A 24793-nucleotide genomic window follows, 5' to 3' on the forward strand; every position below is an offset into this window, starting at 1 on the left:
AAAAACACATAATCAAAAACTCAAATTGAAAAAAAAAAAAAAAACAATCACTAAAAGAAAATCAGATTTTCAATCTTTTAAAAATAACAATTTTTTTTTTTTTTTTTGAAATTCATCGTAAACTAACATCAAGATAATTTTATAATATAATAATAACCACATAAAATAAAAATTGAAACAAAATTGGTAACCTTAAATCCTAATAAACATAATATTAAGGAATTAAATTGATAAAAATGAAAAAAAAACATTGTTGTAATCCTAAGTGAATTGTGAGTAATTTTTTTTAATGTAATTAACTATATGACGTGACGTGGCACATTTTTATTGGATCAATGACGCGTCCCTTCTCTCTTTCCGACACCAATCCATTTCGTTCTTGAATTCATTTCAATGAAAAATCGAATCTCCTCTTCTTCTCCTTTTCTTTTCTCACGGGCTCTTTCAATTTCTAAGAATTCATTTCGTAATTTATAAATAAAATTTTAAATAAAAATAAAAATCGCAACTATCTTTCTTTTATCAGAGACAAGAATCCTCCCTCAGTAGAATAACGAAATCGAAGAACGGCGATGGAAGGAGGAGGAGGGACACTATCGGAAATATACCAGAGTGCGAAGAAGTTGCTAATGAGAGCACAGGATGGGATCGAGAGACTGGAGCGACTGGAGAACTCGACTTCTAGTGGAGGATTAGATTCACCTGAGCTATCTTTCGTTGTCAAGAAGGATATCTCTCAGGTTCTTTCTCTCTGTGCCGATATGGACCGTCTCTGGCGCTCTGTTCAAGCCAAACCTCAACGCGATCTCTGGAGAAGGTATCCTATTCTGTCTTCTCTCTCTTTATATATATAGAAGTTAGGGTTTCTGTTTTGCGTGATGTGTGTGTAAACAAAGGCGCATTGGTTTTGATTGTATTTTTTTCTTTGTCAATTACTCTCTTTTCTTGATTTTTGATGTTCTTTTAATTGAAGGATCAATGTGTTTTTTTTTTTAAATATTATTATTATGATCTATTCATTTCTTGCTAAATGTGATTGATCTTCTGAAAAAGAGTGTTAAATTTGAAGACTGTAATTGATCTTCTGTGCAAGGATGCTTAAAGCCCCTTGAATTTTAGATTCAAAATTGGTATTCGAAGGTAGAATATAGGAAGCCAAAGTTAGTGGGGATTCAAGATCTTCTATTTTGTTGTACGTTAGTGTCAAGACATCCGCCTGCTTAAATTTATTTCAACCACCTATCTATTTCATGATAGACATGGGGGATAAGTTCTCTACCAAGAAAACGCTAGAAGACTATTTTGATCATGTATGGTTTATCTGTAATTCATCATTTTTTAACTACAATTATTTATAATCACTCACTTTGATAAACATTCTCATTGTTTTTGATAAACATCAGATAATATTCTATCCATGAAGAGTGTTTGGGATTATGGCTTTCTACATAGTTGTTGTTAAAGAGCAGAGCCAGAAGATGTATCTTATTTATTATATATGTGATTTTTGTACTATCAAAGAACCTTTTGATTAAACCATCCGCATAGTTGGGATGATAGTACTTTTTGTCTTTTGAACTCATGCCTCGTAATCTTAACTTGTGACGTTTGGAACAAGTTTCCATCTAGGGAATCACCTCTATTAGAGCTTTTCACTTGAGTAGTTGAATTAGGCTCTTTCCTGGGATCGAAGAGTGGATTTCTCTCATTAATATTTAAATGATTACAGCTATTTCAGATGTCAAAATATTTTGTGATATTGTTTCAAGCACACTGTGGCCTTTTGAAATGTCGTATTCTGATATGTTGTTGTATGCTCCCTATTTCAAGTTAAAGAGTTTTCTTAGTAAACCTCAGCTTGCCCATTTCGATATATCTAATGTTGACAGAATGAAAACCAAGTTGTGTAGAAACTACATGGGTTGTCTTTTCCTTCAAGCAACAGGCTTCTTCTTCTTCTTTTTTTTTTTATGATGATGATGATGATGATGATCATCATGTGATGGTTGGGATATTGATTTGATAAATTTGATGCTTTATTGCACAGAAAGGTGGAGCTAGTAGCTGAAGAGGCTGGTTCATTGAAAGAGAGTTTGGATAGGTATTTTGCAAGGAATCAAAGACGGATGAAGGAAGCTCAGGAGAGAGCAGAGTTGCTTGGAAGAGCTGTATGTTTTCTGCTTATTGTTTAATGTATCCAACTGGTCAGAGAGCTCGGAAACTTTACTTACTATGTGGTGTCTATTTTATATTCCAGAATGGTGATTCAGCTCATGTTTTGAGAATATTCGATGAAGAAGCACAAGCAATGCAGTCAGTTCATAATTCAAAAAGAATGCTGGCAGATTCAATATCAACTGGAGCAGCCATTCTTTCCAAATATTCAGAACAAAGGGAACGCTTAAAGGTATTTTTGATAGTGCGATCGATTCCTTGCATACTGAATTGCTTATCATCTGCCCATAGAATATTCGCTACCATTCTTCACTAAAAGGCATATTTTGCAATTATTTGGGGTATCGTAATATTGCAATAATCCCATCCACATTTATGTTTTCTAATCCATTAACAAGCAAACTAACCACCCCAGTTTTATGTTTTTAGAATTATTGATAAAAAAAAACAAATAATGATAAGCTCTATATTTGTCTTGTTATCAAGGGGCATAAGTGGCTCCTGTGTAGTGCTGGCAGGGGTTGAACTCACTAGTGATTATTTTGAAGCCTCGTAGAGTAAGGAAATTCTTCAGCTATAGAAAACCTAGATGGAAATGGTGGTTGCCTTCAACTGTGCACTTTCTAATTACCTATATAACTGGATCACAGTTAATGGATGTTAATGTTTTCATGCCCTAACCTCTCTATCTCTTAAAAAGAACGGAGAGAAATTGCTGTCAGTTTACAAGATGTTATCGGTGGGAATATAGGTTTTAGTAGATGTTTTAAATAATTTTATATGTTGTGAGTTGAAAAAAATGAATAATCCTGAAACCATCTTTCTTGATTTTAACTGTTGCCTGGTACAGAGGGCACAACGCAAGGCTTTGGATGTGCTTAACACAGTGGGGCTCTCCAATGCTGTACTGAGGCTGATCGAGAGGCGTAACCGTTTCGATAGATGGATCAAATATTTTGGAATGCTTATCACCCTCGTCATCTTGTATTTTCTCGTTAGGTCAAGTGGTTGAAGAGCGCTTGTTTTTTCTTCTTCATAGATGGCTGTTCGGTTCGAAGCCAAGGAATTTGTACTTGAAAAATACATAATCTTATAGGATGGACTGGGAAGAAAGGCTATTGGCTCTCCTTTTGAAATTTTCAATTTCTGAATAATAATAATAATTTTTTTTTTTTTTGCATGTAGTCAGAAGAGGAGGTTATATGACTGAAAAGTTTCATTTGCTGTTGCTGCAAAACAAACCAAAATAGCTCGTTGTAGTCTTCAGATAGAAAAGTTGATATATAAAAAAATGTATATATTATTTTAAATAAAATAAATAGTAATTAAAAAAATATAAAAACTAAATTTGATAAATAAAAAATTTGAATTAAAGAAAAGGACAAGAGGAAAACAAATAACAATAAAAAAGAATGATAATTAAATTTGATAGATAAAAAAAATTTAATTAAAAAAAGAACCAAGATAATAAAATAATAATAATAAAAAATTGATATAAAGATCAAATTAAATTAAATTCTAAGAAACAATATTAAAAAATAAAATAAAATAAAATATATAGTAATCAAAAGATCGAAAATCAAGTTTGATATAATCAACAAATAACAAAATATTTTTTTTTTTATTTTTTCACAATTTCTGTAAAGCGTTCGCCACTCAAAATAAAAGAAAAATACTTTTCTAAAAATTAAGTTAAATTTTTCTGATTAAAAAGTGTTTTTTGTTGATCAATTTTTCTAAAAGTAAACAAACACATGAAAATTTAAAAAGTAATTTTCAAAAAAACACTTTTCATGAAACAAACCTGACCTAAGTAATTAAAACTCTTTCTCTATTTCTCATGAGAGAATAAAACCTCATTCAAATCCCTATACAAAAACTAAGGTAAATCAGTTTTGTAATAACAAGCACCCTACCACATATCGCTCATCTACCACATAAATATGTTGAAGGCTCATCTAATGACTAATTCAAGCCGGTTTCGATTCTTTGCCCTGGAGTGTGATTGTTGCACGAAATTGTTGAACGTGACATGTGGGATATATTCTACTCACACGACCTCCGTGATGTATGGCGGTCTGAAATTCTTTCAAACCACCACGTCCTTCCAACCTAAAAGCTCTTTCTTTCGCATATTTTTTTGGCTTTTTTTGCGTCTCGTACCAAAAATTACACAACTTAATGGTACAAATGAATTGTTTGTTAGTAAATGAAAAATAAAATTGAATAAAAGAATTTTTTTTAAATCTTAATTCCAATCTTACTTAATTGTATCGTAATTCTCCCAAACCTTCATCGCAATAGTGTTGCCAACTCTATTCCATTCAAAATTTTCCTTGCAGTTAAAATTTAGAAAAGAAAATTTTCATTAATATTAATAAACTAACTAAATTAACATAATAATAAAATATTTAAGTTAATACTAACCTTATACCTTTTGAACCATGCATCAATTATAGGTTTTCATTCAAAGTGTTTGGAAACTTGACTTCTTTGAAATAATGAAATTTTCATTGATGATTTCATTGCCGATGTTATAGTTATAATAGCCTCAATATTTGTAAACCTAAAATTACATTCGTTAATTAAAATTATTTTTTCAAAAATTATTAACATGTCGTTGTTAAGAGAAAACAAACTTACATTGAAATGTCATTTTTCCACTGAGGCTGGTACTTTCGGGTAAATAGATCCTGCTATGAAGGGACCCTCGATGTGGCGGTATCACACTCGATGAGTCCGTGTCGAGCGTGGCTGCTTGTATCTCAGTTACCTGTTTTTAATCAGCATCTAATGACTCATGATTGTCAGAAACACTGCTAGAAGAACTAGCAGCGATCCTATTCGTATGACACACTTTGACTTTTCCCTAGGTTTCTACACAAATAAAAGGATTAAGATACCATAAACTATTCATATTTTAAAACAATTTGGTAACACTTCCCCTATACGGTAAAATATCCAAAATTCTTAAACCTCCAAATATACAACAATTTAAATTCGATTGCCACAAACTAGTTGATTTTATTCAATTATATACATAATTATTATCATAATAATTAGGTTACATGTACAATTATTATCATAATAATATTATATTGTATATCATATAAAAATCAATATTAATTTATAACTTCAACTTATTATTGAAATTAAACTTATAATTATAATGTAGTATACTTAATGCCTATTATGAAAAATGAATGTGAAATTGGATTATTGGAAGGGTAGATTGAGTCCGCTCTTAAATGAATGCCAACTATTGCTCGGGTTGTGGCAATTATCAATATTTGCAGGTTTGAAAACTTTGTGTAATCTCCAGTATAGGGGAGTTGCTACCCATTTTTTTTTAATGATCGAATTTAATTATGTAATTATTCATATAAAATTATGTAGATGCGTAGAACGAAATTAACTGTTAATCGCTCATATATGATCGCAGCTAGTTCTTCTAGCAGTGAGGATGACATGTTCTTAGGTGCCGATCTAAAAGAGACACCTGCGGCAACTCGTGATGTAGCCTCTTCCAACGCGGTATCATAGCGGCAGAGGTGGTGTGCCTTCACAATGCAATCAATTCACCCTCAAGTACGAGGTACATTGGAATGACGACCTTTCAATATAAGTTTATTTTGGTTTTAGTTTTATTAGTAATGATAACATATTTTATGATCAACTAATCAATATTTCATTAATTTAATTTATTTTCGTGTTCACAAACATTGAGGCCGCCTGAGTAATGTCATCAACGTTTAAATCGTCGATAGAGATTCCATTATTTCAATGGAGTCAGGTTTCCAGACATTTTGAATGGGGACCTAATATCGATGCATGGTTTGACAAATTTGAGAATGGTGTTAATTTCTAATTGCAAGCTTATTTTTAATAAATTATTATTATAATTATAAATAAACTATTTTTTTAAAAATAAATTATTCATACACAGCACAAATTCAACTGGGACAACGTGCTTGACAATGTTGTGAGAAGAGTGTGGGAAAATCATACGACAACTAGATAACATTGAAAATAATACGATATTTTTTTTTTAAAATATATGTTTTAAAATCTAATTTGTCACTATGGAAGTAGGTTGTGTGATTTTTGGTATGAAGCAAAAAAAAAAAACACGAGAGATAACGGTCTCCAAGGCTGGAACGACATGGCAGTTTGGAGGGATTTCAAACCGCTATACATCCTGGGCGATATATGGCCACAATATATTGAACACATGACGTCTGAGTGGTTGACACGACACTTACAGTCCGGTGCTGGCAACCAGAACTGGCAAATTCATGGTTCGATGACAACACACACCGACAACTCCGTTCTGTTTGCTGCACATGCGAAACGGGTAGTAAGATAATTTAAATAAAATATATCGTTAATTGATTTATTGTTACTTAAATAATTTTTTTTCCTTACGGGCCACGTCTCTTGGACGTGAGCCGCGTCCAATGAAGCTGTTTGTAGAGACATACGTGTGGAATGAAGATCACCTAAAAGGGGTGCAATAGTTTGTTGACAACCGCGCTCAACACTTTGTGGTCTGTTTGTTCAACCATTTTATTTCATAAGTTATTATTTTTCTTGAATTGAATATGATGGTTTTTTATTTTTATTTTTAGGAGACCTATAATAGCCGGTTGAGGAAGAGATATCGGGACGATTCTTCGACCAATCTGGATTTCGATCCGGATTTGTGGATGGATGTAGGATCGTCCGGTGGATCTGATAAAAATCTGGTGTACGAGCTCTCCAACACTACGACTGAGAACTTGCAAGGGGGCATAGTGTCTCAACCGTTGTGAGCTCCTAATCAATATCGAGCACCCAATCTAAGGAGTCTGTGGCCTTGCAGCAACACATGACTCATCTCACCGAAAAGTACGAGCAACTCTCAGTGAATTATGAACAACTTCAACAAATGGTTATGAACATGACATTACAGAGTGGTGATACATGTGCGCCTCCTTTTTGGTTGTATGGTCCCGGGATCAACCAACCTCCTCCTCCTCCTCCTCTAGCTCCACCATTATTCTAATTTATTTTTTTTTGAAACACATTCAATTTGTAATTAATATTATTTAACTTTATTTTTTTATTATTATTGATATGTAATAAAATTTTGTTTGCTTAATTTTTTTTTACTATTAATTTATATAATTTATATTATTTATTCTAAATAATTTAAAAAAATTAAAAAAAACCCTACTGACGGATTTACAGACGGAATGTAGCAGTCAACATTTTACAAAAAGTTGAAAAATATTCACTAAAAAAGGCACAATCATCGACGCTTTCATAGACAGATAACATTCGTCGACATTTATTGAGAGTTGAAAAATATTTACTAGAAATGCTACAATCATTGACGTCTTCTGTGATTCGGTCTGTTGATAAAACTGTGATATCTTGTAGTGTTGGTGCAATTAAGTAAGTATCAAGAAATTAACAAGTTTTATATTTAAAATTGCAATCTTAAATTTTCTAATCTTATGTAATATTTAACAAATTCTTTGTGCTAGGTTGCATGATTTGTGGGATGATGCCTACAAATATGAAAAGAAAAAAAAACATCAACTCTGAAGAAACCGGGGTTAGAAAAAGCAGAGACCGAGTCTTGTGACCTAGGTTAATTGGGGGGAGTTTCTAGAATTTATGGCTTCAGATGACTTTAAAAGGTGTTCGCGATCCAGGTCATAGAACTAAAACAAAAAAGACAAAATGTTTCGATGAGTAAGTAAAGTGTTGGGAGCTTTTGATTTATCAACCATGCAAAACACCTAATAAGAATGACACTACTAGTTCAGTAGAGCCTGTCCAAATTCAAGTGAGACGATCCAATTTGTTAGATGATGGTTGAATTAACCATTAGATTTTCTTTGGAAATATATCGGTTACTGGTCAATTATAACGTAAGAAAGGGAACGAGCTTGAAAACCATATCAACAGGACAATCATAAGAAACTCCCATTGAATTAACTACCCAGGACCGGGAACATTTCGTCACCTAACAATCTTTAGTTCTCGACCAACTCTCACATTTTCACCGGAGTTCTTTGACGAAGCCTTGTGACAAGAGACATGCACACCCAGTCCTGTTAACTTAATGGAAAAGTATCATGTTGGAAAGAGTATTATAAAGATAATATTGGCATATGACGGATAATGTCAAATGTTTTGAGGACTTGGTTTCATCACTGACATCATAGAACGAGCAGCTACTGAGTCTTCGTCGCCTTCATTTAGGACTAATTCAATGGCTCCACTCTATAAATGGCCTTGCATCCTCGCTAGATAACTCACCCCTCTCCACAAGAAAAATCCGTATAGAATCTGATGGAAGGACTCAAGTTTCTAGTAGTTTCTGTCGTCCTGGCTTTGGCTTCCTCATTTGCCTCTGCCTCTGATCCTAGTCCTCTTCAGGACTTCTGTGTTGCCATGAACGAAACCGATGGTGGTATGTGCTTTTTAAGTGTTTCGTCAAGAGTTTTTGTCAGGAGTTACATGATAATATTGCACTGAAAATACCATGCATCCTGTATATATTTTAATATCTTCATTCTCTATTAATTGACTGACTTTTTATGGGCATGCTTCAAATGCCTTTCTCATGCAGTGTTCGTGAACGGAAAATTCTGCAAGGACCCACAGCAAGTTACTGAAAAGGATTTCTTCTTTTCTGGACTCAACGTTCCTCGGGACACTTCCAGTCCAGTTGGCTCAAATGTCACTGCTGTCAATGTTGCTCAAATTCCAGGACTCAACACTCTTGGCATATCCTTGGCTCGCATTGATTTTGCACCATATGGTGGCCTGAACCCACCCCACACTCACCCTCGTGCCACTGAGATCCTAGTGGTCGTGGAGGGTACCCTCTATGTTGGTTTTGTTACATCTAACTTGGCTAACGGAGATAATCGCCTAATCACCAAGGTCTTAAATCCCGGAGATGTTTTTGTGTTCCCAGTCGGACTCATTCATTTCCAGCTCAATGTGGGAAAAACCAATGCCGTTGCATTAGCCAGTTTAAGCAGCCAGAACCCTGGTGTGATTACAATTGCAAACGCAGTGTTTGGAGCAGATCCACCTATTAATCCTAATGTTCTAACCAAGGCCTTCCAAGTCGACAAGAAGGTAGTCGACTATCTTCAGAAACAATTCTGGACGGACAACAACAATTAGAAGAACACATTTATTAAGAAGACATGAAGCTGTAGCTAGCCTCATGTTTGGCATGTTTTCTTCATTACTACGTACCTCTTTCATATTTATTTTCATGAATAAATAGGTTTCTGCTCCTGTCTTTTATGCTCGGTTTGGTAATGATATAAAAAGCATAACAATATGAAACCAAGGAATTGCAGTTATCGTACTATTTCCACATACTAACCAGACGTTGTACGTTTACATGTATTGCCGGAGCTTGTTGATGTCTTATAAGATACTATATTGTTGCTGTTGCCCGCGTGACGCCGAAGACAGCACAGCTTTAAAATTTGTTTTTAAAACAAATAGGTGCTTCTAATATATTTTCTAATGGAAAAAATTAAACTATATTGAAATTAACATAATGTAAATTAGCTGATTTAATGACTGCAAAGAATGCCCAGAAAAAAAAAACAACAACAACAAAAATAAACATTCATGAAGTCAAGAATCAACAAAATAGTGGGAGAATAAATTGAAAAAACATATCTATTTTTTTTTTTTTTAAAAGTCAAAAGATAAAATTAAAAAAGAGCAACATGCAACAAAAAAACCCAGAAAAAAAACATAAGCAAGCAGACCTGAATTGGCATGGTTGCGTAGGCCTAAATAAAGAAAAGTCTAGGCCTGTGGGTGTGCTAGCTTATGCTTGCTTGTCTAGGCCTTCATTATTTTATTTTATTTTTTTTAATGGTAGATTACATGTCATTCCCCTATCTTTTTTAATTAAAAAAAGTAGTACGCAACTTGTCGACCGCTACGACAAACAACTCATTGCTGGTTGTACCTAGATTCTTGTGACTATAGGATTGCCAAAAAAATTAGGGCAAGGGTGTTTTGCACCAAAAAATTCAATTTTCAATCATTTCCATCCTTTTGCACACCGTATTTATTTTTCTTGCATGGTGATAATAAAACAAAACAAACAATTCTTTGAAAGTAAATCATGATTTTTTTAGAATTCTATTCATTACTATCATGATAGGTGGCAGTCCTTCAATTCAAATGCTTTTTTCCTTAAACAAATTTGCACTAGTTGAGAATAATGGAATGTTTTGGGTTGTGCCTTAGCCAACTTCTATTTTATATAGAGGCAGTAGAACACTGCAGTAACTGTAATGATTACAACATCCTATATTAGAATCCTATTCTGATAGATACATGAGTAACTGTAATGATTACAACATCCTATATTAGAATCCTATTCTATAATATGCCCCCTCAAGCTGAGGGTGGGGGGTCAACCTGGAGCTTGAATTGAAAAGCAGTAAAGGATGCAACATGAAGCGGTTTAGTGAAGACATCGGCAAGTTGATCCCGAGAGGGAACAAAACGAATCTGAATTTCTTTCTTGGCAACATGGTCACGGACAAAGTGATAATCCACTTCAACATGCTTAGTACGAGCATGGAAGATAGGATTTGCTGAGAGATAGGTAGCACCAAGATTATCACACCAAATGGTAGGGGCAGAGACTGAGGGAACCTGCAAATCTGTTAACAAGTATTGAAGCCAAATGACTTCAGCAGTACCATCAGTAAGGGCTTTATACTCAGCCTCAGTAGAGGAGCGAGCAACAAAAGACAAGATAGCCACCCGTAGACTTGCGATCATCAATACTACCAACCCAATCTGCATCTGTAAAGCCATGTAGAGCAAAAGAGGAGCCTCGAGTGATATGGAAACCATAAGATGACGTACCTTTAAGATAGCGTAAAATACATTTGACAGCGGCCCAATGAGAATCTGTAGGAGCATGCATAAACTGACATACTCTGTTAACAGCAAAGCATATATCTGGACGGGTGAAGGTAAGATATTGAAGAGCACCAACGATTTAAAAAAATCGTGTAGGATCAGAGAATGAATGATTCGGTAATAAAATGACTTTCGAAGGGGAGACTGGAGTATCAACTGGTTTGCAGGAAGTCATACCATCTCGGGTGAGGATGTCAAGAATATATTTATGTTGACGCAGCATTAAACCCATACTGGTAGACTGAACTTCAATACCCAGAAAGTAGTAAACAACACCTAAGTCACGAAGCTTAAACTCAGAGCTGAGTAACTATATAAGGTGATGGAGCATAGCAGAGTTGCTACCCGTGAGCAGAATATCATCAACATACACCAGGAGATAAAAGATATTAGTACCATCAGATAAGATAAACAGGGAGGTGTCAACCTTAGAAGCTCGGAAATCGATGGAGAGCAAAAAATCACTTAGACGAGTGTACCATGCTCTCGGTGCCTGTTTCAAACCATACAATGATTTGTGCAATCTGCACACATGAGATGCAAGAGAAGAGTTAATGAAACCTGGAGGTTGTTTCATGTAGACCTCTTCAGTAAGAACACCATTGAGGAAGGCATTATGAATATCAAGCTGATGAATCTTTCAATTTCGCGAAACCGCGATAGAGAAAACCAATCGGACAGTGGCCTGCTTAATAACTGGACTGAAGGTTTCAGAATAATCAATACCTTCCTGCTGGGTAAAACCTCTAGCAACAAGGCGCACTTTATAGCACTCAATACTACCATCAACACGACGTTTGATCTGATATACCCATCTACTACCAACAACGTTCATCGAAGGATGAAATGGAACCAAAGACCAAGTGTGATTTTCGCATAAAGTGGCGATCTCATCACACATAGCATTATGCCAAACTACATACCGGCCAGCATCAGAGAATGCAAAAGGCTTAGAAGAGGGAGAATACAGTACCCGTGTGGAGGTAAAAGTAGCGGCAGCAGAAGCAACCAGATTAGCTATCTTCGGCTGCCGCGGTCTAAGAGTCATAGGATGTCTGCTGTGTGCTGGTGGAGACGCAGGGGAAGACGGTTGTAGCGAGGAGACCTGTGGCAGCTGATAAGAAGACAAATCAACCATAAGGTGCAGACCAGCGGGAGAGGATGATAAAGAAGCAGCCTCAAGCACATGATTGTTAGCAGAGGAGGGGCTGGAGGTAGAGACTGAAGCTGCAGGAGTGCTGGTCAGGGAGGGCAAAGCAGAGGAGGGACTAGAAAGTGCCCCAAGACCATGAGGAGAGGAGACCAATTCACGATCTGAACCTGCATCATAAGGGTTAGATAAACAAGCATGGGATGATGGCGAAGGGATGGGTGGAGGCTGTGGTCGGGTGGCTGTTTGGAGTGGCAAAGCGGAGTGTTGTGGGCTGTTTGGGTGGCTAGTGAAAGCGGGTAGTGGTGGGTGGTTTAGCAAATTTGGGAGGGTGACAGTAGCGGGTGGGGTGGGGGTTGTGGTGGAGACCTTTGCAATCTGTTCAGAATTATCAAATGGAAACACATGTTCATGGAAGCAGACATGACGGGAAATATAAATACGGTGAGATGCAATGTCAAGACATCGATAACCAAGATGCGAGGAACTATATCCAAAAAACACACATGGAGAGGAACGAAAATCCAATTTATGATTATTATATGGGCGCAGAAAAGGAAAACAGAGACACCCAAAGGTACGCAAAAAATGATAATCAGGAGACCGTTGAAATAAACAATCAAACGGAGAGCGATGGGCAAGAATAGGAGTAGGCATGCGATTTATAAGATAAACAGAGGTTTCAAAAGCATAATTCCAGAATCGAAAAGGTGCTTTACATTGCCCTAAAAGAGTAAGACCTGTTTCCACAATATGCCTATGACGACGCTCTACTATTCCATTTTGTTCATGAGTGTGGGGACAAATCAGACGATGATGAATACCAATGGTCTGAAAAAATGTGGATAGTTTTCGGTATTCACCGCCCCAATCAGTTTGAACAGATTTTATTTTTAATGAAAATTAACGTTCGACAAGAGTCTGAAATTGATGAAAAACAGAGTAAACATCAGACTTGGCAACGAGAGGATAATACCATACATATTTAGTGTAAGCATCAACAAAGATAACAAAATAACAATAGCCATCTGAAGAAAAAAGAGGAGCAGGCCCCCATACATCACTAAAAATGAATTCAAGTGGAGCAGAAGTTTTGTGACCCATAGGTCCTAAAGACAAACTCGATGATTTTCCTAAAGGACAACTTTGACATTGAAAATTAAGACGTTTGTTGTTACAAATGATCTTATTTTTCAAGATTAACAATTGAAAGATATGTGAAGTAGGATGACCTAGTCGACGATGCCATAAATCTGCAGAGGCAGAAGTGCAGGGTGACCAATAGGCTTGAGGAACTGACGTGACGAAAGACTTGGTCAGGGCATAGAGACCATCTTTACTCTGACCTGAGAGAAGGACTTCATGGGTGTTGAAATCCTTGACATAAAACACACGAGGGTGAAATTCAAAATAAACATTATTATCAAGACAAAATTTCTGAACAGAGAGCAGAGGTCTTGTGATTGCAGGAACATGAAGAACATTAGATAAGGTGAAAGAACGATGTGGTGTATATATTTTTGTATGACCAAGATGAGATATAGGAAGGCCCTTACCATCACCAACATGCAAATTATCATTACCAAGATACGGTTCTGAAGCGGTCAAGGTGGCAAGATTATGTGTGACGTGTTGATTGGCACCGGTATCTGGAAACCAATCAACATAACCGGTTGAGGAGAGATTGCCCTGCACCAGGTTGTTGGCCATAACCTCGCTGCTGGAATTGAGGGCAATGGGGAGCTGTATGGCCGAAATTCTGACACAGTTGGCAGCGTGGATTCTGCCCTTATTGCGCTGCAAAGAGCCCTACCTATTGTCACCGAAGGAGGAGTTTTGGAAGCTGCGGTGATCAGGTCTGGAGCCAGCAAATTGGTTGCCTTTGCTGTTGGACTGGTTAGGACGCCAGCCACCATTGAAGCGGCCCTTGCTGTGGCCAGAATTGCCAAAAGTCTGGCTCTGCGCAACAAGAGCAGAAGATGGAATGCTGGGTGTGGGCAGCAGAGGAACATGTATGGCAGTAGAAGATTTGTGAAGAAATTCATGTTTGAGGAGATGGCTGTGAAGATCTGGATATGATAAAGGTTCAGCCTTGGTAATAAGACTGGTAACTAAGTCTTTAAACTCTCCCCGAAGACCACGAAACACATATAAATTGAAATCTTCAAGAGAAACTGGTCGACCAGCAGCAACCAATTCATCAAATAAGGCCTTCGCTTTTTTGCATAAATTGAGTTACTGATTCATCACCCTGTCAAAGATTCTGAAGAGAGCCATGAAGTTGCATAATACGAGAGTTGGAGGTGGAAGCGAGAGCTCGCTCAAGTGTGCCCCAAGCTGAACAAGAACTTTGACAGCCAACAACAAGATGCAAAACTTCCATAGATAGGGAGGAAAGAAGAGCACTTAGAATGAGTTGGTCCTGTTGTTTCTAGGTTTGAAAAAGTGGATTTACCTGAAGAGAGATACCATCATGGGCAAGAACATGTGTTGATGGACATGTGTTGGAGCCATAAAAAAAACCAAAAACTTCTTGGCCTAGGAGATAAGGCAGCATTTGCATACGCCAATATAAATAATTGGTGTTTGTTAATTTGAGGGAGATGACTTGATGAGTGTGAGAAAGGGAGATAATGCTTGCAGCAGTAGAGGCAGCAAACGTGGGCTGAAAGAGAAGGCGTTCGCCAGCCATGGCAGAGGAGAATCCAGGCGGTGACGCAGTAGAGGAAAGCAGAGGAGGCGCTGCAAGAGAAGAGGGCTGCACTGTTGGAGAAGAAGAAAGCTGGACTGCTGGTGCTGCAGAATTTGAAGATGTATGTGGCGACTGTTCCATTGAAGAAGGGAGGCTGGGAGGTTGTGAGAAAAATAGGTTTAATTTATTTTAGGGTTTTGTGGCTCTGATACCAAGTTGAGAATAATGGAATGTGTTGGGTTGTGCCTTAGCCAACCTTCCTATTTATATAGAGGCAGTAGAACACTGCAGTAACTGTAATGATTACAACATCCTATATTAGAATCCTATTCTGATAGATACATGAGTAACTGTAATGATTACAACATCCTATATTAGAATCCTATTCTATAATAGCGCTCATCAAAACAAGCTAACGCAAGATACCAGCCTTTGATTTGAAGAATTGAGATCATGATGACAACGATCATCAAGTACTAAAAAAACAGGTGGCAAGCCCAAAAGGTTTCTAAAAAAATAAGTGATCCCATGTCTCTTGACCTAGAAACACCATTTAAGCCTTGTGACTATTCATTCTTTTATAGCCATGAGTCATGGCCTACATTACGAGCTTTCAAATTCCTTTACGATAAAGAATGACTTGTTTTTGTTGAAAGGTGTCGGCCTCTATAAAGAGAAGCAAAACTATGATATGAATGTGCATCACAAGTCATGTCAATTAATCATCTCGTCTTTATCAATAAATGGACAAGCTTAATGCAACATAAGCAAGATGTTTCCCTTGTTGAGAATGAAAAATTACCTTTGAACCTTTTCTTACCAAATTTACCATGCATTTTAAAAATTCATTTAATCCAAATTATTTCTCTCAAGCAATATTTGGCTTATATACCTAAACAAACATGCAAAGTGCATCCTAGCATTGAATGAGATGTTTTGAGTTCTCGATCAAAGAAATTTAATCTTCGTTAAAATACTTTCAAATTTATATCTTGATGATTTCATTTCATCAATTATATTTGAAAGAATAGCATTTTTAAATTCCATGGTTTGTTACCAAGACATGAAAAAACAATTTACAAAAAATAGTCCTTAATCGAGTTTGCAAAATTCTTTGGAAAAGACGATATTGATGGATGAGAAGTTCATATGACCCACCAGAAAAAGAAGTGGCATGGCAGTCCAAACGGTTAAACAATGATGATGGATAAGAGGCATCTCAGCTAGGAGGCAATGCTACCCATGGCCAAAATAGTAGTTAGACACATTAATCACATGGGCAAAACTTGAGTGAGCAAACGCAAAGCAAGCAAGAGAGATTGTAGATAAAAGAGAGGACCTATATTTTAAACCAGGTAAAGATGCATGCAAAACATTTACAGGAAAACTCATTGATGGAGTCCAAGAAGGCTCCGATGAATCCAAGTCAATGAAAAAGTAATCCTTGAGTCATGATACCAATGGAAATTTTGACCTTGTAATCACGAAATCCAACCTTGCAATTAGGAAAGGAAAATTTAAACCTGTCATTAGGAATTCTAGTTTTTAACCTTGCAATCAGGAAATCCAAACATACCATTAGAAAAAGGAAAATCCAACCCTACCATTAGGAAAGGAAAATTCAACCCTATCATTAGAAATTTTCATTGAACCCTGCAATCAGAAAATCTAACCATGCCATTAGGAAAGGAAATTTTAACCTAGTCATCAGGAAGTCAAATTTTTAACCCTTCAATCAGGAAATCCAACCCTACCATTAGGAAAGAAAAATGCAAACCTACCATTAAAATAGGAAAATTTAACCTTGTAATCAGGAATTTTCATTGAACCTTGCAATTAGTAAAATCCAACCGTACCATTAGGAAATGAAATTTTAACCTAGTCATCAGGAAGTCAAATTTTTAACCCTTCAATCAGGAAATCCAACCCTACCATTAGGAAAGAAAAATGCAAACCTACCATTAAAATAGGAAAATTTAACCTTGTAATCAGGAATTTTCATTGAACCTTGCAATTAGTAAAATCCAACCGTACCATTAGGAAAGGAAATTTTAACCTAGTCATCAGGAAGTCAAATTTTTAACCCTTCAATCAGGAAATCCAACCCTACCATTCATTAGGAAAGAAAAATCCAAACCTACCATTAAAAAAGGAAAATTCAACCTTGTTATCAAGAATTTTCATTGAACCTTGCAATTAGTAAAATCCAACCGTACCATAAGAAAAGGAAATTTTAACTTGGTCGTCAGGAAGTCCTAGTTTTTACCCCGCAATTAGGAAATTCAACCCTACCATTAAGAAACAAGAATTCAACCCTACCATTAGGAAAAGAAAATTGAACCCTGCAATTAGAAAATCCAATCTTACCATTAAGAAAGAAAATTTTAACCCCGCTATCAAGAAAGGAAAATTCAATCCTGTCTTCGGGAATTTTCATTGAACCTAATAATTAGGAAACTTCAACCCTGCCATTAGAAAATGAAAATTCAACCTTACCATCAAGAAGTTTTAAATTCAACCATACAAAGAGGGCATCTAGGCATTCCCGTTATAAACCCAGAACTCGTAGGGGTTATTCATGTCACCAAGGACTGCTGAGCACATGACATCATACCAGTCACATGATGCGGTTGATAGAGTAAGGGTGCATCCTTCTGACGGTGAAGCATGGAAACACTTCAATAGTGTGCTTCCTCACTTTCCAGCTGAATCAAGATACATGCATCTTAGGTTATGTACAGACGGATCCAACCCATTCGGGTCATTTGCTGCTCCTTATTCTTGTTAGCCGGTCATACTCACGATTTAAAATTTGCCACCGGGGATGTGTATGAGGCTGGAGTTCGTGTTTTTATCTACTGTCATACCTAGTCCGAGCAGCCCGGGCCGGAATATAGATGTTGGTCTTCATTTGTTGATTGATGAGTTGACGTAGTTGTGGTCCTCCGTAGCTTTGATTTATCATAGATCGAGGAAACAAAATTTTGTTATGAGGGCGGCTTTGATGTGGACTATCAATGATTTTCCTGCTTATGGAATGGTTTCTAGGTGGAGCACGCATGGAAAACTAGCATGTACAAAACTAGCATGTACATGCTGCATGGAAAACAACAAGGCATTCACGCTAACAAACGGAGGTAAAGCTTCTTTTTTTACAGTCACCATTATTTTTTGCCACATTATTAAGGTAAGCATTTTTTTATCCCTAAAGTCTATAGTTTTTTTTTTTATTTGTTGACTATATTTTATTGTTTGTATTGCCATCATAATTGAATACTTTGTTGAATTTTAATTGTTATTGTTGAATTTACCTTGTAATAGTAATTGAATATATAGGAATAAATTTAATTATTTTATCTTAATTTTACTCTATTATTGCATGATATGTGTTTAATTATTTTCATTAATTTTATGATAAGGAAAATTAATGAAAGATGATGTGTGATTAATTTATGTGCTATATCATGTGGTTATTGAATTGTAATCGTATGATGTATAAACTTAATTATAGGTTCTTTACATACATGACCTGAGCGATAGTTTATTGCTAGTATTTTTAATTTAGGTAATGGTGATGTGTGTGTGTGTGTTTTAAACTTTCTTCTGTGGTGTAAAACTTGTTGTCTATCTTTTGTTGTGTAAATGAAGTTTAAAACTAAAAATACATGTAAATTAACTTTTAGTCTCTATTATGTTTGTAACTTGACATTATACTTTGTTTATAAATTATTCACATGTGTTGTAATTTATATTGTATTCGTAATTGTTGATTTTAATATAAGGAATTTCAAACTACTATACATCACGAGAGATATATAGCCGCAATATATTGAGCACGTGACGTCTGAGCGGTTCACACAAAGCTCACGGTCTGGTGCTAACAACCGGAACTGACAAATTCATGCTTTGGTGACAACACACACCGGCGGCTCCGATCCATTTGCTGCACATGCAAAACGGATAGTAAGATAATTTAAATGAAATATATCGTTAATTAATTTGTTGTTAATTAATTTTTTTCCTTACATGCTACGTCTCTTGGACGTGAGCCAAGCCCAATGGAGCCGTTTGTAAAGACACACGTGTAGAGTGAAGACCGCCAAAAGGGGGTGCAATAGTTCGTTGACAACCACGCTCAACACTTTGTCATCTATTCGTTCAACCATTTTATATCATAAGTTATTATTTTTCTTGAATTGAGCATGACAATTTTTTTTTTCATTTTCAGGAGACCTATAATAGCCGGTTGAGGAAGAGATATCGGGACGATCCTTCGATCAATTTGGATTTCGATATGGATTTATGGATTGAGGGAGGATCGTCTAGTGGACCTGATAAAAATCGGGTGTACAGGCTCTCCAACACTACAACTGAGAACTTGTAGAGGGGCCTTTGTGTTTCAATCGTTGTGAGCTCCCAATCAATATCGAGCCCCCAATCTAAGGAGTTCGTGGCATTGCAGGAACATACGGCTTATCTAACCGAACAATACGGGCAACTCTCAGCGAATTATGAACAACTTCACCAAATGGTCATGAACATGACATTACAGAGTGGTGATACATGTGTGCTCCCTTTTTGGCTCCATGATCCCGGGATCAACCAACCTCCTCCTCCTCCTCCCCATCCTCCAACTCTACCATTATTCTAATTTAATTTTTTTTTGAAACACATTCAATTTGTAATGAATATTATTTAACTTTATTCTAATATAATTTTTTTTTGAAACACATTCAGTAGAGCCTGTCCAAATTCAAGTGAGACGATCCAATTTATTCTTCTTTTGCCTTACATGGTTTTACAGATGCAGATTGGGCAGGCAGTGTTGAGGACAAAAAATCTATGGGTGGTTATCTTGTGTTTTTTGGTCAGACGCCGATTTCATGGAAATCCGGTAAGCAACGCACAGTTGCTCGCTCTTCTACTGAAGCTGAGTACAAAGCCTTAGCTGATGGCACTGCTGAAGTTATTTGGCTTCAATACTTATTAATAGATCTCCAGCGTCCATCTACTTATGCTCCTATTATTTGGTGTGACAATCTTGGTGCCACTTATTTGTCTATGAATCCTGTTTTTCATGCTCGCACAAAACATGTTGAGGTCGATTATCATTTTGTCCGAGATAGAGTTGCAAAGAAGGAGATTCAGATTCGTTTTATTTCCTCTCAGGATCAACTTGCCGATGTCTTCACTAAACCACTTCGTACTTCTTCATTTACTGCTTTTCGTTTCAAGCTTCGGGTTGATCCCCCACCCTCAGCTTGAGGGGGCATATTATAGAATATACTTATATAGGAAATATTGTAGACATACTCTTGTGTGGTAAACTCCACCATTACTATTATATATTTCCCTACATATATATATATAGAAAGGGTTGGCTACCTATTAGGTTAAGCCTCCCAATTATTCTCAACTGTCGATAAAAAATTTACCGACGAAATCTGAATCTCATACCGACGGATTCGGTCCATCGAAAAAACTATGAAATCTTATAGTGTTGGTGCAATTACGTTAGTGTCAAGAAATTAACAAGTTTTATATTTAAAATTGCAATCTTAAATTTTCTAATCTTATGTAATATTTAACAAATTCTTTGTGCTAGGTTTCATGATTTGTGGGATGATGCCTACAAATATGAAAAGAAAAAAAAACATCAACTCTGAAGAAACCGGGGTTAGAAAAAGCAGAGACCGAGTCTTGTGACCTAGGTTAATTGGGGGGAGTTTCTAGAATTTATGGCTTCAGATGACTTTAAAAGGTGTTCGCGATCCAGGTCATATAACTGAAACAAAAAAGACAAATGTTTCGATGAGTAAGTAAAGTGTTGGGGAGCTTTGATTTATCAACCATGCAAAACACCTAATAAGAATGACACTACTAGTTCAGTAGAGCCTGTCCAAATTCAAGTGAGACGATCCAATTTGTTAGATGATGGTTGAATTAACCATTAGATTTTCTTTGGAAATATATCGGTTACTGGTCTTATAACGTAAGAAAGGGAACGAGCTTGAAAACCATATCAACAGGACAATCATAAGAAACTCCCATTGAATTAACTACCCAGGACCGGGAACATTTCGTCACCTAACAATCTTTAGTTCTCGACCAACTCTCACATTTTCACCGGAGTTCTTTGACGAAGCCTTGTGACAAGAGACATGCACACCCAGTCCTGTTAACTTAATGGAAAAGTATCATGTTGGAAAGAGTATTATAAAGATAATATTGGCATATGACGGATAATGTCAAATGTTTTGAGGACTTGGTTTCATCACTGACATCATAGAACGAGCAGCTACTGAGTCTTCGTCGCCTTCATTTAGGACTAATTCAATGGCTCCACTCTATAAATGGCCTTGCATCCTCGCTAGATAACTCACCCCTCTCCACAAGAAAAATCCGTATAGAATCTGATGGAAGGACTCAAGTTTCTAGTAGTTTCTGTCGTCCTGGCTTTGGCTTCCTCATTTGCCTCTGCCTCTGATCCTAGTCCTCTTCAGGACTTCTGTGTTGCCATGAACGAAACCGATGGTGGTATGTGCTTTTTAAGTGTTTCGTCAAGAGTTTTTGTCAGGAGTTACATGATAATATTGCACTGAAAATACCATGCATCCTGTATATATTTTAATATCTTCATTCTCTATTAATTGACTGACTTTTTATGGGCATGCTTCAAATGCCTTTCTCATGCAGTGTTCGTGAACGGAAAATTCTGCAAGGACCCACAGCAAGTTACTGAAAAGGATTTCTTCTTTTCTGGACTCAACGTTCCTCGGGACACTTCCAGTCCAGTTGGCTCAAATGTCACTGCTGTCAATGTTGCTCAAATTCCAGGACTCAACACTCTTGGCATATCCTTGGCTCGCATTGATTTTGCACCATATGGTGGCCTGAACCCACCCCACACTCACCCTCGTGCCACTGAGATCCTAGTGGTCGTGGAGGGTACCCTCTATGTTGGTTTTGTTACATCTAACTTGGCTAACGGAGATAATCGCCTAATCACCAAGGTCTTAAATCCCGGAGATGTTTTTGTGTTCCCAGTCGGACTCATTCATTTCCAGCTCAATGTGGGAAAAAACCAATGCCGTTTGCATTAGCCAGTTTAAGCAGCCAGAACCCTGGTGTGATTACAATTGCAAACGCAGTGTTTGGAGCAGATCCACCTATTAATCCTAATGTTCTAACCAAGGCCTTCCAAGTGGACAAGAAGGTAGTCGACTATCTTCAGAAACAATTCTGGACGGACAACAACAATTAGAAGAACACATTTATTAAGAAGACATGAAGCTGTAGCTAGCCTCATGTTTGGCATGTTTTCTTCATTACTACGTACCTCTTTCATATTTATTTTCATGAATAAATAGGTTTCTGCTCCTGTCTTTTATGCTCGGTTTGGTAATGATATAAAAAGCATAACAATATGAAACCAAGGAATTGCAGTTATCGTACTATTTCCACATACTAACCAGACGTTGTACGTTTACATGTATTGCCGGAGCTTGTTGATGTCTTATAAGATACTATATTGTTGCTGTTGCCCGCGTGACGCCGAAGACAGCACAGCTTTTAAAATTTGTTTTTAAAACAAATAGGTGCTTCTAATATATTTTCTAATGGAAAAAAATTAAACTATATTGAAATTAACATAATGTAAATTAGCTGATTTAATGACTGCAAAGAATGACCAGAAAAAAAAAACAACAACAAAAATAAACATTCATGAAGTCAAGAATCAACAAAATAGTGGGGAGAATAAATTGAAAAAACATATCTATTTTTTTTTTAAAAAGTCAAAAGATAAAATTAAAAAAGAGCAACATGCAACAAAAAAACCCAGAAAAAAAACATAAGCAAGCAGACCTGAATTGGCATGGTTGCGTAGGCCTAAATAAAGAAAAGTCTAGGCCTGTGGGTGTGCTAGCTTATGCTTGCTTGTCTAGGCCTTCATTATTTTATTTTATTTTTTTTAATGGTAGATTACATGTCATTCCCCTATCTTTTTTAATTTAAAAAAGTAGTACGCAACTTGTCGACCGCTACGACAAACAACCCATTGCTGGTTGTACCTAGATTCTTGTGACTATAGGATTGCCAAAAAAATTAGGGCAAGGGTGTTTTGCACCAAAAAATTCAATTTTCAATCATTTCCATCCTTTTGCACACCGTATTTATTTTTCTTGCATGGTGATAATAAAACAAAACAAACAATTCTTTGAAAGTAAATCATGATTTTTTTAGAATTCTACTCATTACTATCATGATAGGTGGCAGTCCTTCAATTCAAATGCTTTTTTCCTTAAACAAATTTGCACTAGTTGAGAATAATGGAATGTTTTGGGTTGTGCCTTAGCCAACCTTCCTATTTATATAGAGGCAGTAGAACACTGCAGTAACTGTAATGATTACAACATCCTATATTAGAATCCTATTCTAATAGATACATGAGTAACTGTAATGATTACAACATCCTATATTAGAATCCTATTCTGTAATATGCCCCCTCAAGCTGAGGGTGGGGGGTCAACCTGGAGCTTGAATTGAAAAGCAGTAAAGGATGCAACATGAAGCGGTTTAGTGAAGACATCGGCAAGTTGATCCCGAGAGGGAACAAAACGAATCTGAATTTCTTTCTTGGCAACATGGTCACGGACAAAGTGATAATCCACTTCAACATGCTTAGTACGAGCATGGAAGATAGGATTTGCTGAGAGATAGGTAGCACCAAGATTATCACACCAAATGGTAGGGGCAGAGACCGAGGGAACTTGCAAATCTGTTAACAAGTATTGAAGCCAAATGACTTCAGCAGTACCATCAGTAAGGGCTTTATACTCAGCCTCAGTAGAGGAGCGAGCAACAAAAGACAAGATAGCCACCCGTAGACTTGCGATCATCAATACTACCAACCCAATCTGCATCTGTAAAGCCATGTAGAGCAAAAGAGGAGCCTCGAGTGATATGGAAACCATAAGATGACGTACCTTTAAGATAGCGTAAAATACATTTGACAGCGACCCAATGAGAATCTGTAGGAGCATGCATAAACTGACATACTCTGTTAACAGCAAAGCATATATCTGGACGGGTGAAGGTAAGATATTGAAGAGCACCAACGATTTGAAAAAATCGTGTAGGATCAGAGAATGAATGATTCGGTAATAAAATGACTTTCGAAGGGAGACTGGAGTATCAACTGGTTTGCAGGAAGTCATACCATCTCGGGTGAGGATGTCAAGAATATATTTATGTTGACGCAGCATTAAACCCATACTGGTAGACTGAACTTCAATACCCAGAAAAGTAGTAAACAACACCTAAGTCACGAAGCTTAAACTCAGAGCTGAGTAACTATATAAGGTGATGGAGCATAGCAGAGTTGCTACCCGTGAGCAGAATATCATCAACATACACCAGGAGATAAAAATTATTAGTACCATCAGATAGATAAACAGGGAGGGTGTCAACCTTAGAAGCTCGGAAAACCGATGGAGAGAGCAAAAAAATCACTTAGACGAGTGTTGTACCATGCTCTCGGTGCCTGTTTTCAAACCATACAATGATTTGTGCAATCTGCACACATGAGATGCAAGAGAAGAGTTAATGAAACCTGGAGGTTGTTTCATGTAGACCTCTTCAGTAAGAACACCATTGAGGAAGGCATTATGAATATCAAGCTGATGAATCTTTCAATTTCGCGAAACCGCGATAGAGAAAACCAATCGGACAGTGGCCTGCTTAATAACTGGACTGAAGGTTTCAGAATAATCAATACCTTCCTGCTGGGTAAAACCTCTAGCAAC

The 24793-nt window shown here is 36.7% G+C and overlaps 2 protein-coding genes and 1 pseudogene across 2 annotated transcripts; all 3 read left to right on the plus strand.

The window, feature by feature from the left end:
* The first annotated feature begins 368 nt into the window (after positions 1 to 368).
* Positions 369 to 3352, plus strand: LOC118036384 (membrin-11). Its single transcript, XM_035042050.2, has 4 exons — positions 369 to 817; positions 2048 to 2168; positions 2258 to 2407; positions 3026 to 3352. Exons 1-4 carry the CDS (start codon positions 573 to 575, stop codon positions 3185 to 3187), a joined length of 678 nt encoding a protein of 225 aa, XP_034897941.1. The 5' UTR covers positions 369 to 572; the 3' UTR covers positions 3188 to 3352.
* Positions 3353 to 8475: 5123 nt separating this feature from the next.
* LOC118036493 (germin-like protein subfamily 1 member 20) lies at positions 8476 to 9556 on the plus strand. The gene is made up of 2 exons (XM_035042220.2): positions 8476 to 8638; positions 8798 to 9556. Exons 1-2 carry the CDS (start codon positions 8518 to 8520, stop codon positions 9361 to 9363), a joined length of 687 nt encoding a protein of 228 aa, XP_034898111.1. The 5' UTR covers positions 8476 to 8517; the 3' UTR covers positions 9364 to 9556.
* Positions 9557 to 21361: 11805 nt separating this feature from the next.
* On the plus strand, positions 21362 to 22444 carry LOC118036494 (germin-like protein subfamily 1 member 16; annotated as a pseudogene).
* The last annotated feature ends 2349 nt before the right edge of the window (positions 22445 to 24793 follow it).

Source organism: Populus alba, chromosome 13 (genome assembly GCF_005239225.2).
Source record: "Populus alba chromosome 13, ASM523922v2, whole genome shotgun sequence".
Classification (NCBI taxonomy): Eukaryota; Viridiplantae; Streptophyta; class Magnoliopsida; order Malpighiales; family Salicaceae; genus Populus; species Populus alba.

Coding starts and splice junctions, on each gene's coding strand:
- LOC118036384 (XM_035042050.2), top strand. CDS start 573: ATGGAAGGAGGAGGAGGGACACTATCGGAAATATACCAGAGTGCGAAG. Junction 818..2,047: donor CAACGCGATCTCTGGAGAAG/GTATCCTATTCT, acceptor TTTATTGCACAG/AAAGGTGGAGCTAGTAGCTG. Junction 2,408..3,025: donor AACAAAGGGAACGCTTAAAG/GTATTTTTGATA, acceptor TGCCTGGTACAG/AGGGCACAACGCAAGGCTTT.
- LOC118036493 (XM_035042220.2), top strand. CDS start 8,518: ATGGAAGGACTCAAGTTTCTAGTAGTTTCTGTCGTCCTGGCTTTGGCT. Junction 8,639..8,797: donor CATGAACGAAACCGATGGTG/GTATGTGCTTTT, acceptor TTTCTCATGCAG/TGTTCGTGAACGGAAAATTC.